This window comes from Apostichopus japonicus, chromosome 22, assembly GCF_037975245.1.
Source record: "Apostichopus japonicus isolate 1M-3 chromosome 22, ASM3797524v1, whole genome shotgun sequence".
Lineage (NCBI taxonomy): Eukaryota > Metazoa > Echinodermata > Holothuroidea > Aspidochirotida > Stichopodidae > Apostichopus > Apostichopus japonicus.
In genome coordinates this window covers 2,773,776-2,792,625 of record NC_092582.1, presented here as the reverse complement: position 1 = coordinate 2,792,625, position 18,850 = coordinate 2,773,776, and the positions used below count along the sequence as shown (strand labels likewise).

At 36.8% G+C, this 18,850-nt stretch overlaps 3 protein-coding genes and 1 long non-coding RNA gene across 13 annotated transcripts in view; 2 read left to right on the top strand and 2 right to left on the bottom strand.

Annotated features, from left to right (window-relative positions):
* Positions 1 to 3,567, top strand: part of LOC139963797 (patatin-like phospholipase domain-containing protein 6) — a 38,612-nt gene extending 35,045 nt beyond the window's left edge. For both annotated transcript variants that reach the window (XM_071964957.1, XM_071964956.1), the window contains exon 30: positions 615 to 3,567. In XM_071964957.1, the coding sequence (XP_071821058.1) occupies positions 615 to 802 (188 nt within the window). In that variant the 3' untranslated portion in view covers positions 803 to 3,567. The remainder of the gene's footprint in view (positions 1 to 614) is intronic.
* The window catches only part of LOC139963808 (uncharacterized), a 201,389-nt gene that overhangs the window by 47,797 nt on the left and 134,742 nt on the right, over positions 1 to 18,850 (top strand). The window lies entirely within an intron of this gene.
* Positions 2,843 to 10,522, bottom strand: LOC139963806 (ankyrin repeat domain-containing protein 45-like). 2 transcript variants are annotated; one of them, XM_071964986.1, is made up of 6 exons: positions 10,392 to 10,522; positions 8,210 to 8,634; positions 7,394 to 7,561; positions 6,110 to 6,204; positions 4,336 to 4,474; positions 2,843 to 3,267 (listed from the first exon to the last, which is right to left on the bottom strand). In XM_071964986.1, exons 2-6 carry the CDS (start codon positions 8,607 to 8,609, stop codon positions 3,242 to 3,244), a joined length of 828 nt encoding a protein of 275 aa, XP_071821087.1. In that variant the 5' UTR covers positions 8,610 to 8,634; positions 10,392 to 10,522; the 3' UTR covers positions 2,843 to 3,241. The 2 variants fall into 2 exon arrangements, with proteins under 2 accessions (XP_071821087.1, XP_071821088.1); XM_071964987.1 differs by having other exon boundaries at positions 8,210 to 8,637; positions 10,392 to 10,509.
* The window catches only part of LOC139963801 (short transient receptor potential channel 5-like), a 189,437-nt gene continuing 181,562 nt past the window's right edge, over positions 10,976 to 18,850 (bottom strand). For all 8 annotated transcript variants that reach the window (XM_071964981.1, XM_071964976.1, XM_071964974.1 and 5 more), the window contains exons 12-14: positions 16,091 to 16,135; positions 15,567 to 15,794; positions 10,976 to 14,704 (exon numbers count right to left, since the gene is read on the bottom strand). In XM_071964981.1, coding sequence (XP_071821082.1) covers positions 14,423 to 14,704; positions 15,567 to 15,794; positions 16,091 to 16,135 — 555 coding nt within the window. In that variant the 3' untranslated portion in view covers positions 10,976 to 14,422. The remainder of the gene's footprint in view (positions 14,705 to 15,566; positions 15,795 to 16,090; positions 16,136 to 18,850) is intronic.

The following is an 18,850-nucleotide window of genomic DNA, read 5'->3' as shown; positions in this document are numbered from 1 at the left end:
ATGTCTTATAGAATTTGCAATAAGCCCTGCCAGATTATAGTGAGGTGTTTTCTTTTTGGTGGGGGGGGGCAGGAAGGGGGAGACATCAGTGATAATCCTAACAGTTTTGCTTTAATGTCTTGCCATTTTGCTGTTTAAGGAGTATAATACTGCATGCCCTCCACACACAGGGCTCCACACTTTCAACACATCTAGTTCGAGCTGCACCACATTACTTGGGAAATCCGAACCTTCCATCAATTCACTTTGTGCGGAAGATTTGAATATTTATTCTCAACAAAACACGATCATTACAAAACGTCGGGTCCCTCACATTATCATCATTCTCGCATTGGATTTCCTGGGTCACTTTTCCAGACACATATGCCAATGTATAGAGTAGCTTGCATGTAATAACATTTTACATACATGTATACATACATACATATTAGACATATAGCGCTGCTACATCGAGATCGTAGCGCTTTGACAACTTAGCCTTGGTCATTGGTAACTCGTCACCAGTCCACTGCCTTAACCACTTTACCACAACGCCCCCCCATTTCATGTAATAACATTTTCATGTCATAACATAACATAACTCCTTCAAATGATTGCATATTCTCTGCCTTCAGATGAGGGAGAGACAGACGGTGTCATCGAATCCTCGTCAGAGACGTTCCTTGATTCTTCTAAGAAGGATAGCTGCCACTCTCTGGAGGATGGAGACACGCCAGAGTCGGAGTCCGATACTTTCGTGGCGGACGGCGTGAGACTGAGACAGGTGTCGAGACAGTCCATCCAGGACACCGAAGACGAGTAAAACAGTGAGACTTACTGGAATGGCAGAGGAACTTTGTCTAATTAATGATAACTTTTGATAAGAAGGATTTGATAGCCATTAAAGGACAGAGTATCATCAAAGGATTAAAGGGATGGATTGAGAGTTAATCCATCACAAAGAGAGACAGTGGCCACCATCCCTGGTTATTACCAACTGAAGAATGATACAAAGGGGTAATGTTTAATGAGTTTCTGGCTAGGCAATAGAAATGGTGCTTCACCAATATCTGATGGTTAGAATTAATATAGGAGTTGAAATTTTGAGACGTGTTGAGTTTGATTCAGTTTTAGGTTGATCAGCATCGAATGGGCAAATCTTTACACAAAAAATGAAACTTTTAATAGTTTGTGATTCCAAGCAACGTCTGTCAAGCAACAAGAGGAAAAACAGGGGATAGACAGTTAAGGTAGTTACTCATGAGCATTAAATTTTGAGAGAGGTATGTAAGTCTTAGTTCATTGGTAGCCTGTTAGTTATTAATTGATTTTGTCCAAATAAGTTTTTTTTTTTGGCAAACGTAAGCTGTCCACTTGCCATAATATTCATGAGAAGGTTGAAAATGGTTGATATCAAAGAAGAGTATCATAAATGTTATCATTGGTTCATGCAAAGCGGCCATACTGATTCAAAAATATCTCATTATATATTCATTGAGCAATGTAAAGGATAGGCCAATAGGGTGCACAACCCTGAGGATGTCGTTATATTCATTAATGCATCGTTATTCATCAGTGCATCGTTATTCATTAGTGCAAACATTCTGGGCCAGTTCCTTTCGTGAGGCTGATTGTAATCTATCACACGCATAGAAATTGGGGAAAACATTCTGTGTAAATGGGGCAAAGAGTATGCAAATCATTTAAGATGTAAATCATATGATTAGAACATTACAAGTATGAGTTTCAATGAAAATCATCATTTTTTTTTCAATATGCATAATTGGAATTTTTCTGTATATAATGGATTTGTTAAAGCAACAGACCTTGAGGTTTATTTGGAGGTTGAAAGAGAAAGTGCCACAATTGATATACAAACCAGATAACTTTATTATCAAGAGTGTCAATTTATGTAACATAGACTGTGATCCTTAGGAGGAAGAAAGTCATACAATAATTTAAGTGTTTTAGATCCTGTGCTTTGTGTCTACTTAAGGAATAGGCCCCTTGTGGGGGGGGAGGGGGCGGGTGGAAGTACAGGAAACAGGTTTATCACTGTACTACTTCTCAGGGGAGAGAAAGGAATTAAGCAGGTAGGGGATTAGAGATTTTTGAAACAGTTTATAACCAGTTGTTTACTTTACCTGTAGCTCCTAGAAAGGGAAACTTGTTCCCTCAGCTAGAGATACAGAAAATATACAGCACATTTTGTTACCAAAATTTCCCTTTAAAAAACACCAAAGTTCCGATCATTTTTCCAATTCTAGAGAGAAAGAGTGCTGAACTTGATTGCAACTCTGCGTAATAAACTAGGCTTCCAGACAATCTCCATCAAATTGATTTATTTTCTTTAAACTTATATCCTTTTTCTATTTTAAACCTGAATTTAGGCTAAGTTCTTTTTAGTTATGGATTATTTTAAGATATAGTAAATATGTAAATATGTAAAACAGCCCAAATACAGACCAAAGGTATTGTTGAAACACCCTTCGGTTTGGCTTAGTCACGAGTATATAGATTACAATGTCTGTTACCATGACAACTTCTTCCTGCACAACTGTTGCTTGCATCTCATTAACATAAAAAAGAGTTGGTAGAGGGTGGGAATATTTAGTGGTTGAGGGTGGGGGAAGACACATGGTGGGAATATTAATTGGTTGAGGGTGGGGGAAGACACACATGGTGGGAATATTAAGTGGTTGCGGGTGGGGAAAGACGTTGGAATATTAAGTGGTTGAGGGTGGGGAAGACACACATAGTGGGAATATTAAGTGGCTGAGGGTGGAGACACATGCTGGGAATATTAAGTACTTTTATTTCTTTAGGAATCAGAAAGGACAAATGAAGAAATTCAAATAGCTGATTGAAATTATGAAGTATAAAATACTCTCTCTTCTATTAACATGTTTGGTGGATTGCTTCTTAAAAGTTAAGCTGGTTGTTCTTCGTGTGGTAAACTATCTTTGTATGGTAAACTATCAAATATGTGATATAAAATACATGGTTGTTGCTTTTATGAATGTTATGCAGCCAACCGTGTGAAGATCTTAAACATGTGCAATATACTCCAGAGGTAAATCATATATTCTATTATGGAAGTCAATAGCAACATAACATATGCACAAGTAGTCTTGGGGGGGGGGGTAGGGTGTCTAATGTGTGCCATCAGGAGATATTCAAGACAATCAGCTAGCGTGGTTGGGAACGTTTAAGCCGGTGATCCTCTTGCCTGGTTCTTTGTTTCTGTTGCTTCCAGTCTTCATCACTTTCTTTGTGGCTTTTCGGGAGCTAAAGGGAAAAAAAAGAAAAAAAAAATTAAAAAGTAGGAAAGGAAAAGAGAGAGAAATAGTTACTATCTAAAATTGTGTACTTCCTGCCATAACCCCATCACAAGTTTGACCTTAATGTTGACCTTAATGGTTAGTAAACATAATTGTTGTTTGTTAGAAAGTTGATGCTATTGTAATTGATATCATCAATATTTGGACTGTTTTTGAAAGAGTTTCGTGTGAATTTTCATTTTAACAATTTGATTCGTATTTAAGAATCACATTTAAAATAAAAGACATCTGTTTTGAGTATGAACAATTTCTCTGATTGATACTTCTTTGTGTATACATTTTTGCATTTCCGTCATTGCTAAACCAACAGATTAATTTGATTTCTAATATTGTACAGCTTTTATTAATAGTGCTTTTCTTTTCAGATTCAATATGTTTTCGTTGCATAACAAGTGGATTTACTTTACAAATGTCATAAACTAGTTTAGCTGGTCCAAAGATTCAATCAAGTTGAAACAACTGCTAACATTAACAGCATACTGACAGGAACAACCTATGCCCGAGGCCTTTCTGATGCAAGTTTAAAAGCTAGGCCAGGATATATTTGCTACTGTTGGCTGAGGCCAAGAAGTGTAAATATTATTGACAAGCAATTGACCAATCGCAATAAACTGACGAGATGTTTTTCAGAGGGCAAAGAACTTGATTTTTCTGGCAACATTTTTAGCCTTAGTGGGAAGCATCAAACCTGTTTAATAGTAATTGGGGATGTAATATGTTTCAACCATTCAAAGAAAAGTGAAAACCACCAAATAATCAAATCTGAAAGAAACCTCACAGAATTCTCAGCTTGGATTAAAGAATAATGAAACAGCCAATTCTGTAGCTGTAACAGCTCTGCTTGGTTGCTGATCCTAGTTGATAGTAGAAAAGTATATACACGCTGCTTGTAGGGGATGACAGGGTTTGAGGGGTGGGGGGGGGGTGGTGGCTGTGAAGATAATTCTGCATCAGACAGTTTCAGACTCTTAACTTCTGTTGCTTGTTACATTGTTGTGTGAGGATTTATACTTACGAGGCTCAGCTAGTTTTGCTTGGATAGGTTCCAGAATTCCTGTGAGTTCTTTAAACTGTCGATGAACCTCTTTGATGCTTGCACTATTGTTTGTATCGAGCCACTCCTGCTTATCAGCACAGGCATTTACAGCAATCATCTGTGGAGGTACAAAGATATACCTTGTTTTACCGTAAGCAAGTTGATGTTTGCCTTTAAGAGGGAGACTTACTCTTATGTTGGAAAAAATAAAACCATTAAAAAAAATAATAACCATTGGTGCCAATCAACTTCATGGTGAGCTCTTTTTTCTTAGATATGGAAAATGAGCTTTAATTTTTAGTTTGGAAGAGTCGATTATGCAATATTCAGTGATATCATATAGGGACTGGACTTGTTTGCCTTATGAATATGCAAATTATTATTCACAACTGTAACACCTTATAATCACAGGCATAAAATGACAGGGAATACGCTTCAAAAACGAACATTTCATGTGGATGTGTGCTAGCCGGGATGTCGATAATTGGGTTGCTGTAATACCCGGCTATTCCTGATGAGTGACTTGATCATGCCTGACCTGGCTTTACTCAAAATAAAAGCAACATGCCTTGCTATAGTATTCAATTTTATAGCTAGTAACTGAACACTTAAATGGAAAAAAAAAATCATGTACAAACTATAGGATGCTGCTGAACAGTCTCATGTGGATTTCCTCCCAACCCCCCCTCCTTCACCCCCATGGGATGCCACCATTTTCCACCTTGAAATGGTCTGGCACATTGCACCGCTATACTGGAATGAATTTAAGTTTTCATTTCAGGGTTTCCCCTATATCCCATCCCAGACATGGGCATATTACTTTTTCAGCTTGTTTTTTATCTCCATACGTGTATAAGCAGTAGATCGCTCCCCCACCTTTAACCTGATCATGTGTAGCATCCATTCTTTTTCCAATCTACTCGTATACTCACTAAACTTTTAACATCGTCAGGATTCATACCACGGTTGCAGTCTTGATGATGTAAGGGGAATGGGGACGAGATAATGGGAATGGGGATGGGATAAGGGGAATGGGGACGAGATAAGTGGAATGGGGACGGGATAAGAGGAATGTGGACGGGATAAGGTGAATGGGGACGAGATAAGGGGAATGGGGACGGGATAAGAGGAATGTGGACGGGATAAGGTGAATGGGGACGAGATAATGGGAATGGGGATGGGATAAGGGGAATGGGGACGAGATAAGTGGAATGGGGACGGGATAAGAGGAATGTGGACGGGATAAGGTGAATGGGGACGAGATAAGGGGAATGGGGACGGGATAAGAGGAATGTGGACGGGATAAGGTGAATGGGGACGAGATAATGGGAATGGGGATGGGATAAGGGGAATGGGGACGAGATATGGGGACGAGATAAGGGGAATGGGGACGAGATAAGAGGAATGTGGACGGGATAAGGTGAATGGGGACGAGATAAGGGGAATGGGGACGAGATAAGAGGAATGCGGACGAGATAAGAGGAATGGGGACGAGATAAGAGGAATGCGGACGAGATAAGGAGAATGGGAATGAGATAAGGGGAATGGGGATGAGACCAGATCAAGTTGTTTTTATTCCGTCCCGTCTCTATCTTTGAGTGACTTTTCTTTGAATGTATCAGCCGCTAGTTTATTCCAATGCTTATTTCATTGTGTAATGACTCAGGTTCCAGGCCGACTGAATTAACACAATTATTATTGATATCAATATTTAGCAGTCTTAGTCGCAGAAAGCAGACAACGTCTTACTCACCTTTTCATCCTTTGCCAGTCTGCCTTGTAGCTTTTGTGGATCGTCGATGATTTCTTTAATTTCTGTGATCAGATTCTTCAAGTCTTTTCTAGCCTCTAAAAATGCCAAACGAGAGCAGTTATTCTTAAATAATTTACAACTTTACACGCAGAGTCGTGCTGGTGATCCATGATCAATGATGAGTTTAGCATGAATCTAGTTAAAGCCTTTATTTATAACTGGAGATTCTACCTAGAGATCTGATTCTAGGGAATAAAGAATCGTCATAGCAGTGGGGTGAGGGATAGGGGTGGGGGAGGGAGGGAGGAATAGGGGTGGGGATAGACGGAAGGAGAGAGGGAGACTACCCAAGTATTATACACAAGCCATGTAACCTGCTGAGGGGTGGGGTTCAAGATAGGAGGTAACTGCCTGCTGTACTTCTGTTGCAGCCAGTTCATCAATATATACGAGACCCAGACAAGATGAGTGCAACAAACTTTGAAATTTATTGCCAAAGATGAGAGAACAGTTATTGTCATCACCAAATTTTAAACCATACAAGAAAACCTTACTTCAATGTTTCAAAGTGTAACTCCATTGATTGAAGCTTCAGCTCCTTAACAGAATTCATAAAATCTCTTTCAAACTTCACACATTGTACAGGCTGTTGCATTAAAGCACACATAATGGATTACTACCAGCTGCCTTTGACAATTTTTTAACCAGTAACAGAGATGTACATAATCATAACACGAGGCAAGCTAATCATGCCCACTATAATCTCTACAATACCACCATTGGAACTATAAGCCTACAAAACCGTGCAACAAAAACATGGAATCTTCTATCGAACGATTTAAAGAGTAAAAAGTCAGTCACATCCTTTAAGAAGTGGTTTTGAAAGGAAATAATAGCTAGTTACTGACTAAAACTAACTTGTACCTGTATGTATGATTACAATATATATATATATTGAACATTTAATTTGTACTTATATTTATGTATATGTATTTATACACATATATATATATATATTTCTTTTCTTTTCTTTCTTCAGGGAGTCTTCCACATTGTTAAGCTTTTAAGCTTTATGGAAGACTTCCCTCCACTTTGTACTTTTGTGGCAAAACAAATAAATAAATAAATAATATCATATATATATATATATATATAGTGCCTACATTCTAACAGGCAAATATGACTGCACTTCAAAAACTTGAGAAAAAGATAAGAAGGAATTGAAGCTCTGGACGGACGGACAGACAGACAGAAATAAGTAAACCGTAAGAAATAAACACAAACCTGACAAATCTAAGAAACCGGCACACTCCGTGTGGTTGTAACGGACAGCTATGTCTCTTGGCCTTTCTCCGTTCTTCGTCTTGGCGCCAAGATCAGCATCAAGGTCAATCAACTGTTTTATACATTTCCTTTGGTCCCAGACTGACGCATGATGCAATGCTGTGTAACCTTTTAACAGGGAAACATAAAGAGAGCACTATATCCATGGCAGTGTCACTGGGTTGGGGAAGATGAAATCATTCAGACAAGAAAAATTGATGGATTAATTTTTATAAAAGTCATCTGTATTGCCTTTAAATTTCAGCGTGCCAGTTTTTTTCTCCGGGGGGTTTTCCTAGAGATTTTTAACCCCTGCAAATCATTTTTAGATATTGAGTAGATGACGACGTTAGATATAATCAGAGTTTGTTTGAAGGAAGGTTTGAGATGATGGTGAAGAACATAGTCCAACAGCTTCACTAGAGTCACTGATTCTGGCGAATTGTGGGATCAATGTCGGACATTTGCTGACATCTATGAGTCCCTTCCTCAAAATAAATATAAATATTAAATAAACACAAAAAGAACAAAATAATCATCATAGGCAGACTACCAACATTGCTGTCCTACTGGCATTACATGACCAAGAGAGTAGATGGTGAAATAATTTGGCATTACAACTATCGGTAACCCCCTACAGAAATGCGAGAATGATTTATTAATTTTGTTTACAGCAAGGGGAAGAGGGGGCAATAGAGGTACAGTAGCAGCCTGAAAAATAACACTGGGGCAGGGGTTCTATTGATACATTTGTTGGTTTTTGTCTGGTACACTTACCTGAAACTGATGTTGCATCGTACTTGACCTCGTTGGCTAAAAGTTCCCTGACAATGTCCTCTCTGCCTAGAATGCAGGCCATGTCTAAGGGGCTCTTCCCGGTTAGCGGGTTCCGGGTATCTTGCTCCGATCCTTTCTCAATCAAGAACTTCATCATTTCGACATGGCCCTCGGTGGCCGCAATCTCTACTGGTGATCGTCCATCCTCATCGATTGAGTTAATCTGCTCCTGCAATCTCTCGTGGTAAGGATTATCCTCATTTGTAAAACATTCTTGCAGCTTGTTTAAGTCGCCATTAAATGCAGATTCAATCACTATATTGATTCTCTTTCCAGATTTTCTTGAGACTGGAGACGATGCTTGGGAATCTCCCGTCTCTGTTATATTATCGTCGACCATCTTATGATTGGACTTGCTTTCAAGTCTACTGAAAGACAATATTTGCATTAAAAGTGATGTTTGCTTTGAAGCTACTGTAGATGCCAAAATTTTCTGTACTGGCTATTTAAAGCAAACTCTAAACACAGAAAAGATGATTTGAGAATGCAAGGAAAAAAAAAAAAGTCAGAATGGCAAACAAATTCAGTTACTGAATGAATCCACCACTAAACACGTCTTATACACTGGAAAATTATACTGCTAATTTACTAATCCCAGCTGGATTGTGCATTGTAGCAATTCTTACAACAAATTTTGCCGCATGTACAGAATATAATATAAATACTCTTCTGTTTGTGCCATAATTAATCTACCTGTAGATACCTTTGGATTTGCATTGAATATTTAATTTGTACCAATAGTGAAAGAATAACTCAAACAAATATATAATGAAACAATAAAATGAAGAACACTTTGTTTGGGGTAAGTTTACTGTAGGTTCTAGCTTGGCTAGTGTTTTCATGTTACATCTTATTAGCTTTCACTTTAGCATTTAGTGTGACTTTGAGATTTGATCTGTATGATAACTGAGCTTCTAGAAGAAGAACATTCACACTGCAGATTAGGAGCTCAGCTTTAACTTGATATTGATCCTTTTCCTGTACATCATGTAGTATATTAGCAGAGTATTTTATACTACTTTAAGTTGTTACTCATAGTTCATTCAAAGTTCAATAGCATGTAGTACCATTCTATAGAATGACTAATGGTTAGTAACTGAATATCTATAACTATATGGTTGTATGTTCTTTGTCACCATTTCACATTATGTCAGTTGCTTAAAATGATCTACTCAAATACAATTTAAAGGTAGTCAGTGTAGGTCCCAAATTTTAGAATGCTACATTTGCTACAAGTTGTCAAGAAGTACTTGGGGGTCTTTACTCTCCAAATTGTTCTCAGACATTTTAAGGAACACACATGATGACTGAATGTCCCAGTGAGGAAAATTTCCTCGAAGGTTGTAATAAATATTTGATATCTAGCATACTTTGGGCCAATATAGCATACCTTTAATAAACACATCTGCTGAACCTAATTATTGGAGTTCATATCTTGGGTATGTAGGGATGGGTGGTGTTGGGATCACCACTTGGAATAGCACTGTAAGTAATCTTAAGTAAGCCTAAGTAAGTCTGTAATAGATATTAAGTATTCTTTGTACAGTAAATCCTATCCTATTGGAATCCTTATTTTCTAACTATATGTTATTGTAATGCTAAGTGTAATCTGTATAAGCTTAAATTGAGTAATGAGCTTACATCCTGGGATGTGTATTCTGTGTGACGACTGTTTGTGAAGATGCAAGAGGAGTAAATAGATCAGTAGAGTATACCATGGTAGACCAGGAATGTGTGACCAAAATTTTTGTGCAATGATTCATGGCCACCGGGTCCTTATTGCCCTTAAATTAAGCTGCAAGGCCTAGTTTAAGGGCAATGTTCAACCACACTGCAAAATCAGAGAGTTCACCAATAATATTATGCATTAAGTGATCAATTGTGTTCATACCATTTCCCAATTTGCTTCATTATTTATACTATGTAACTGTAGGCAGGCCAGCAGACCTAGGCCTATTTATAATAGCCTAGAATGTATTCTGCGAAATGTAGATTAACGCGTAAACTGTACGCTACTACCATATGCCTAACGTTAGACTACTAAACGTTGCGATTTATGCTCTTAGTCATACAGTACTCTTAGGCTTAAGTTAAGCTCTGCATTTAACTCCTTTGCGTATACCTTTATCATGTAAACGGTATGGGTCACGTAGGTAACCGACTTATGTTTCATATACTGTTGAAATGTTTGGCTTACAGGTTGATACTAAAACACAATGTTCGTATCTCTCCCGAACAGCATTTCGTTTCCACGGCAGCGATGAGAACGGTTAGCCTTATCTCTACAGTCGTTTCATTACTAAGGTCCGTGTAACACAGTACTGTTTGTATATACGGACGTGTGCATGCTCAGGCGTTATTTCAGCCAGTGAAACGGATTTCAGGACGGTGCATGAAGGGGATCCAGTAAGGATCTTAATAATGAGCACAATAACCTTCAATTTCGTAATTTATGATCGTGACATTGAGTTCACCGTACCTCATAAGAGTTAGTTTCCTCTGGCTCCGCCACTGTGTATTCTGACAAAAATAAGTTTTTAGTAGGAGAATAAATTGGGTTCAAGTGCGGAGCGGAGGAGGGTGGTGCGCCCCACACTCCTCCGCTCCGCACTTGAACCCTGCGCAAGGGGGGGGGGCGCTCCAGTATCGGACTGTGACTCGGTTCATTTATTTGAATATGAGATCAATAAAGGACAAAGGCGAGAATTTGTTTTAAAGTATGTATTCAATGTGTTCAAGCTAAACCGACGTAATGTAAGATTACACGATTCATATCACCAAACTAGTTGAAGGTTACTCCATTATATAATGCTCATTTTATCTCGCGGAATCGGTCTCCGCGTATAATGATGACTTGAATTAAATAACAGAAGAAAACGGAGCTTGCAAGTGTATTTTGCTTTGAAGTAAGCACACAGAAAAATTGAGAAACTCTGAACATTTCTGTTTACATATTTGAAAACCGGGTGAACATATTTCATGAGGGATTATATATTTTGTATCCTAAGCACTCACATTTGAGGAAGCTATATAATTATGTGTTTAACTGTATATTCATAGGCCTTCAGTCATATAATTCATAACTAATGTATTTCACTATAGAAAATCAGTAATAGAGTGCCAATCGTACGAAAAAGTTACTAGGCATGTTGAACCAATGTGACACAACAGCATTCTCTGCACTAGAGTAAGTTCATCCAGTGATAAACAGGAAGAAAGGGCGAGAGTTTAAGAGAAATACCACTTTAAATTGAATTTAGTTTACAGAAACCATACCCTGAGCACACTGTATATAATATGATCTATAGGGCAAGGCGTAAATGTAAAGCAAATCACATGCACTTCGTTTACATGGCGTTATAGACTTTGACTTTATGAAAACAGCCGTTTTGAACTATTTCCTCGTATTCTTCAGATCCTGCTAAGGGAAATTTATCTCACGGTTACGGTTTATGAAAGTACAGTTTTAAAATGTGTTGAGGTGCAGGGGGGGGGGGGGGTTAAGAGTGGGGGTAGGATTGGTAGAAGGATCCCCTAATACGGTCAAGATATTCAAAAACAGAATACAGACAGTTCTGTTATTTTATGGGTCGATGATAGAACACAATTGATAAATTTGAGTGATCAACATTTATAAGATCCAATACCAGAATTCTAAATTGAACCGAATTTTTCTGTAAACAGCTGTACACTCTTAATTCAATATTTATGTAAATTACTATCGGTAATGAAAACTATATGCATATATTAATTACATACTTAATGTGTTACCAACTTTTTTCTTTTGAATTAGGTCATTTATATTGAACCTTAAAACTACTATATATATCACCTATACCAAAGTACGGAATATATAATATAATATGTGAAACAATTTGAAACCTCATGAAATTTTGAAAAGATAAAAGAGAAGAGATATAAATACATTCAATAAAATTCAAAATCACACAGAAATATAGATCTATTTTTTAATACCTGAATTAACACCAGACTTTTACCATTGAAGAAAAAAGAAAAAAGAAAAACACAATAAGGTAATAAAGAAAAATGTCTAAACTTTACAGCCAATACGTTTGACATCTGTAAGGAAGTGACGTAATTTAGTTAAAACCACTAAACGGGCCCGAGTCATATTTTGTTTTAGTTCGAAAACGTTTCGGAAACCAAATAACCACACCCTCGCTATAAATAAATGTTCTTATTTGTGAAGGATATATGCAAATGAGTTGTCTTCTTTTGTTCATGGAAACACAATCTCTACCGGATGTATCCAATTAAGCATAACAGCGTCAATAAAGGCGGATTCCGTGACGTCATTATAAATATTCATAGTAATTCAATTACTTTAAAAGGTAAAGAGTAAAAGGTGAAAATGTTTATTGCAATTATTAAATTTGATGCAAGTCTTTGAAAAGACGGTCAAAAAAATCACCGGAAACATACCATTAAACTATCGTATTTTAAATTTTGTCAATTTTTTAACATTTTTATAAACAATTCTACAGACTTGTTTGGGTATAGGTTGAAATAAAATCGGCAGCATGACACATTAAACTAATAACCATTTTTTAAAAATAAGATCAAAATGAAACTGACTCTGTTTAATCGCAAACAAATTAAACAAATAGTGGCAATAAAGGCACCATTTTGCTTTACAGTTTCTCGATTATCCGACTAGTTACATTTCGTGTTCAGTTTCCCGATTAACCGAGTTGCTATCGCGCCATCTACCGTGAACATAAAATCGTGTAATCGTATAGAAAGGAGACAAAAGATTTATAACATACATTTGAAATTTCCAATTTGAAGATTTTGTGACCAAGTATTTAGAAAGAAGTATCGCTCTCACTTGTTGTCAATAATAAGAAGAAAAGAGCAAATCAGCTTGAACGTGTGATGAATATTTTGATGTAAAATATATCGATTAAATTCTATCAGTACCTTTTACTGGGCATTGTTTATTAATCATCAGAGGCATGGTGAATGAACCAGATCAACAAAGTGAGGCTGAAACAGTCTAGTGAATATAATAAAATACCTTCCTGCGGGGGGGGGACAAGCGTCTTGCATATTATATATATACCAATTCTGGAAAGAACACAAATGCCTGGGCCAACCTTTCAAAAAACAAGTGACTTCCCAACACGTTTTCAAAGTGTTGGTTTATTTAATGTCATCGTTTTTAATGTCCCTGCCGTAAAAAAAAGGCTAAGATTTTCATCGAACTGAGGTTAAATGGACGTGAAGGGTTATCTATAAAGATATGTAAACTATATTTGAACTGAATTAAAACATCGATATACATGAGATTAACAGAAAAGAGAAGGTTTATAATGACGGGAAAATGTCACTTTCTATATAATGCGTATTTTATTGCCAGTGCTGGACATCATTAAATATATCTATATACAAGTGTTTGAAAATTCCCACTACAATATTTGCTCCCATGCACTTCGATGTATCTAATTCAAAGGATGCCCCGTGGCTGTTGCTAAGCAACCACGTTTGCATCATACGTTGTAAATTGCGAAGAAAAGAAGACATAGTAAAAAAGGTTCCTCTTGTTGAAAATGGGAATAACCGTGGCACCATTGTTATCGACGCCAGCACTTCAATAAGACCAAAAAAAAAAAAAAATGAGGAAAAAATACAGAAGAGAAAAGAGATAATAATTTCTACAGTTTATCATAGAACCATGACTACGATTTAAAACTATCATTTTAGACACCAAACTCTTGTCTACAATGCGAATTTTCTGATTCAAAATGGTAAATCTTTGCCGCACTTTTCACAGGAACACCTTTCGCTGAACTGTTAATGTCTTAAATATGTGTTTTTTTTAAATATTTTTTTTATTTATCAAACGTCAGATTTTACACAATCAGTATTTTAACTGAGTATTTCTAACCACCTCTCTATTTTTTCTCCTATGATACTTTGCGTTATTAGTATAATTATGTTTTCCTTTTTTTTTAGTACAGGAAAGCTATTCCTTTATTGATTTTCAGTCCATATATTGTTCTTTCACTGATGCTGAAATACGTCATTGGTCCAAACGTTGAAACCTTACAACTACGTCACTGATTTGTACATCGTAACCAACCAATCAAAATGTGAAGAATGTAATTTATACATGACGTCGTGAATATGATCTCACAGCATAGTGTTCCTCTGCGCAGCCTCTTCTTCTTCGTCGATGTACTGGATAAGGTCGGTCTGTAGACCATTAGGAATCGGATTAGATGAGGGCAGGGCTCTGTTCCCACCGCTGTTGACCGGCACCAGTGGGGTCAATTCGAGGTCATCGTCCATCATCCATCGGGCGTTCTTTTGGTCATTTGCCTTGGACATGTCAACCATTTGATCTGAACACCCGGAAGATAGTGATTCCATACTGTCTGCGTGAGACGGCTCTCTCATTGCGTCACGCATAGCCTGCATTAAAAACATCAAAGAGAAACTTAATTTACAGTAGAAGAACATTTAAGTAAGTTTATAAATTTGAGAAAGGATTTAATTCCATTTTATGATGAAATAGCTTCAATTGTGATAACAAAATGTCTGTCTATGTAGTTGGTGTTAATGGAAACACGTGTACCTAATAAAACACATCAACACATAGGCCTAAAAGAGTAAAAACACATATACCTATAATTGGTTATATAGACTATACATCTGTGTAGACTTCGGATTGGTAGGTTCTTACCGTTAACCTGCCCTCAAGTTCCAAGAAATTATCGCGAGATCTGGTGTATATTAGCTGACATACTAATTGACATGTAGAAGTCTATACATGTGCTTTAGTTGATCTGCTGCTGTCACCATTTTTCGGATCCAGCCAACTTGTCCATACACAATAACATTACATTGGTGTCAGAAGTGGGTTTCACACACAATATAAAGATACCCTGGCTACAGTGGTGGGAATTTGACGCAGACCTGATGGCCATTGCTAGTGTCAGGAAAAGAAATACCCCCCCCCCCCAAGGAGGGAAATAGAACAACTTTGCAGTACTTCGAATTTAAAGCCATAAATCAATTTGGCGAGGTATATGTTGCAACCAACAAATAATGTTAGCATTATAAGTGACGCACGGGTGGGAAAAGCGGCTTTGAAGCATTTTGCCTTTCTTATTATTTTCACGTTTTCTTCGTTTTTATGTGCTTTTAATGATGACCCATCAGTTTTTTTTTAGTTAACTAATATCGATAACTCTTTCCACGGTTCATCTCGTGCGTCCCGAGGGTAGAGTCCCGAGGGTAGAGAGTGGAGTATTAACATCTAAGGTTCTCTTACCTGGAACATTCCTGTCCCAAGATTATCATCATCGTCCAACTCTCTGTCATGGACTTTAGCCTCCACCTGTCGGATCTTTTTGTCCATCTCGCCAAGAGCTTCAAACATCTCAAACTTGAAACCAGAGATATCTTGTTTGAGTTCGTTGAGGATATTGGCCTGGTCATCCTCCTCCTCTTGATGTCTCTTCTCAAAATGATATCTTTTGACCAGATTCTCAGAGACTTCCTAAAAGTACGAGAGACAGGTATAGATCGAATTTAAAGAGGATACGGTGCATTTGAAGATTTTTTTTTGACTCATGAAGAAGCATTCTGGTGAAATTTGATTGAAATACCGTTAAAAGCGTTTGTGAAATATTGATAGTTGATATCGTCACCGTTTGTAATCATAACAAATGTGACGTCATATATAGTTGCACGCCTGTATGGTATCAAAACGCCGTGTCAACTTAGAGGTAAGATATTTGAGTTTCATGAAAAAGAAATGTTGAAAAATCAAATATTTGAGATCGACATAATTACCTTAAACTTTAATTGTCTTTCGTCGACAATACTCTTCAGCCTTTCCTGAGAATTAGAAAAAAAAAGAAAACAAAGAAATTAACTTTAATTGAATTAATTTCATGAATCGAGTATGACTGTATATGCAAAGTTTTCATCATTCCACTTTTTATCAATTTTTCTTATTTTGTATTTATTTTTGGTGATTGATTCAATATTTCTGGCAACTTTATGCCAAAACCTATACCTACACAGAGTCTTAGTTAAAAAGATATTACTTTGAAACTTTCTTCATACTAACTTCCCAGGTCGTAGGTATATATTGGCTAATTTTGTTTCATGCTGAAGAATTTTCTCTCACTGTAGAAATTACTTTACCCGGGTGAGGTTACAACTTCCAAGTGAATTCCTAATTTTCTTTATACCAACGTTTCTTATTTATCCCTCTACATTAAATGGGATCTTAAACGGTTTCACGAAAATGTGCATCAAAGATTCCAGGAATGTTAAAGGAGAACATGCGTTTCTAGTAATGTTACACATTTTGTTTTGTTTCTTCAAATTAATTTTACTTTAAATGAAGTGTGTTTGCATTCAGATACTTTTTCGTCACAATGTTTCAAATCGATTTAATTAAAAAGTGATTAGCTGGAATGAACAATCAATGAAACTAGGAAACTGCTAGATTTAAAACACCTGCTTGTAGTTGGTCGCCAATTTCCGGCAATGAACATTTAATCGAAATAAGATTGTAAATTGTATAAAACAAGACATCCTTACAGATCTTGTCACCAATATTTAAACGTGAATTAGGGTTCTATTCAAACAACACTTACACGCTAGTAGAGGTAAGTTTCAATCGTCACCCCACCTCACCCCTCCATTTCCATTTCCCTCTCTCTCTCTCTCACCCTCACCCTCAACCTTACCCCCATCCTAACCATGTCCTATGCTGTTTTAATCAATTAAAAATATTTTTTACCACCAAAATCAACGATGAACGCTCCTTTCACAGAAAATTTCAGGGAAAGTATTGAGACATATAACGATAACAATAAACTTCCGTTTCATATTTTCTTTCAAAACAAGTTCATTAAAACATTGGAAAATGTTTCATTTGACTGTTTTTATCTCAATACATTACATGTATAGAGATATTGTAACAGTAAGTGGGACTCTCTCTTCTCTTAAAAAATTTTCAGCGTCTTCAAACAAAGTTCTTTTTCTCTGGAATTTCCAGAGCAAGAATATATCATATAGACCAACAAAAGTTACTATTTTTTATTCCAGAATTGTATCTCATTCTATGACTTTTTCACCGATTTATGTCCAAATCGGGCTGAAAACACACTTTGGCAGACCTTTTTTGCACACGCTCCAAAACTTGTTTGTAGAGAACTTTTGCCCACGTTTTGCTGCTCATTTATTAATTATTATTCGATGTCTATGGTTTATTATGGACACGTGGACAGCGATTGGTTTGTTATCTGCGGTTTAATGTTTATGAAAGAGAATAGAATAGAATTGTCTTTCAACAGTGGTATCGTCTAAGATAGGGTCCTATGTATTATATATTTTATTAACATTTTAAACTTTCATTTGTTGTTTACAGGTAGGTATTAATAAGAATTTTACTAGCTATATATGACATTTTATGGCTTTTATTTGCTTTATTTGATGTTTAAATGATTTTTCTTTCTTAAAACAACACTGAGCTGCCGCCCCTACTTTTAGTAAAAAGGTCCGTTTTTGATAATTAAGCCCCGCCTCCAAGTCTGTTTTGTAGCAGATTGGCTATGACTCATGACAGCTACATGTTAGATATACGAAAATGGCTACCCTCGCGACCAATTATCTGTACTGTAGTTAGGTACGCGAGGTGTAGTGTATTGCATGCTAATTACATATACACATTGTGTACTGCTAAATTCTACGTAGTGCATTTAATTTATATTAGGCCTTCGTTTTTGTAACATCCATTTAAGGATAGTACTGGTGTTCAGGTAGCTTTTCAGAGCAAGGGCCATGATAAGTTTGTTTGATTGCCATTCATGTATTTTTGTATAGTTACGTATACACATTCTTGTACTTCTGAAGGCTACTTAGGCCTAGTGCATTTAAAAAATATATATAGGCCTAGGCCTGTTAGGCTTTCAGTGATAGCCACATTAGCATTGTACTGGTGTTCAGACAGCTTTTCCTAGGAAGGACCAGGGTAAGTTTGTTTGATGGGTACGTATAAAAGAGGAGCCGGCCATAGCATCACAACTTTCATAAGACTATAAAAATTGTATAAGGTTATGTTTTATTTATAAGGATATAAGATGTATAAGGTTATAAGAAGTATGTTTAGCTTTCTTTTGAACCTGTGATGTTTGACATCAAATGTACAAAAAAATAAAATAAAATAACAAAATGGAGAGGAACTGAGGTGGCTATTAGGGGAGGAGGAGGCCACCCATCACTTGCATATAAGAACTTGTAATCTTCTTTTACATTATTTTTTCCAAGTCATAAATCCATGAAATCTTCATGTCAGAAAAATTGAGATGGAAAAACGTGGGTTGTTTTGATACTTGGAAGTGGACACAGTTTTGATGGTAGTCACCACTACAGTCTACAGTAACATACAGTAGGTCAATAGGCCTAGCTCTCAAGGCGGGCATCAAGAATATGGTCGAGTTGTTCACCTCTTCTAATTTGGCCGTTGTCATTGACGTCAAACTATATGACCAAAAAGTCAGACACTGAGACTGACCCATGACCCATGACATTACTAAA

Coding starts and splice junctions, on each gene's coding strand:
- LOC139963806 (XM_071964986.1), bottom strand. CDS start 8,609: ATGGTCGACGATAATATAACAGAGACGGGAGATTCCCAAGCATCGTCT. Junction 7,562..8,209: donor CGATGCAACATCAGTTTCAG/GTAAGTGTACCA, acceptor CCCTGTTAAAAG/GTTACACAGCATTGCATCAT. Junction 4,475..6,109: donor GACTGGCAAAGGATGAAAAG/GTGAGTAAGACG, acceptor GTACCTCCACAG/ATGATTGCTGTAAATGCCTG.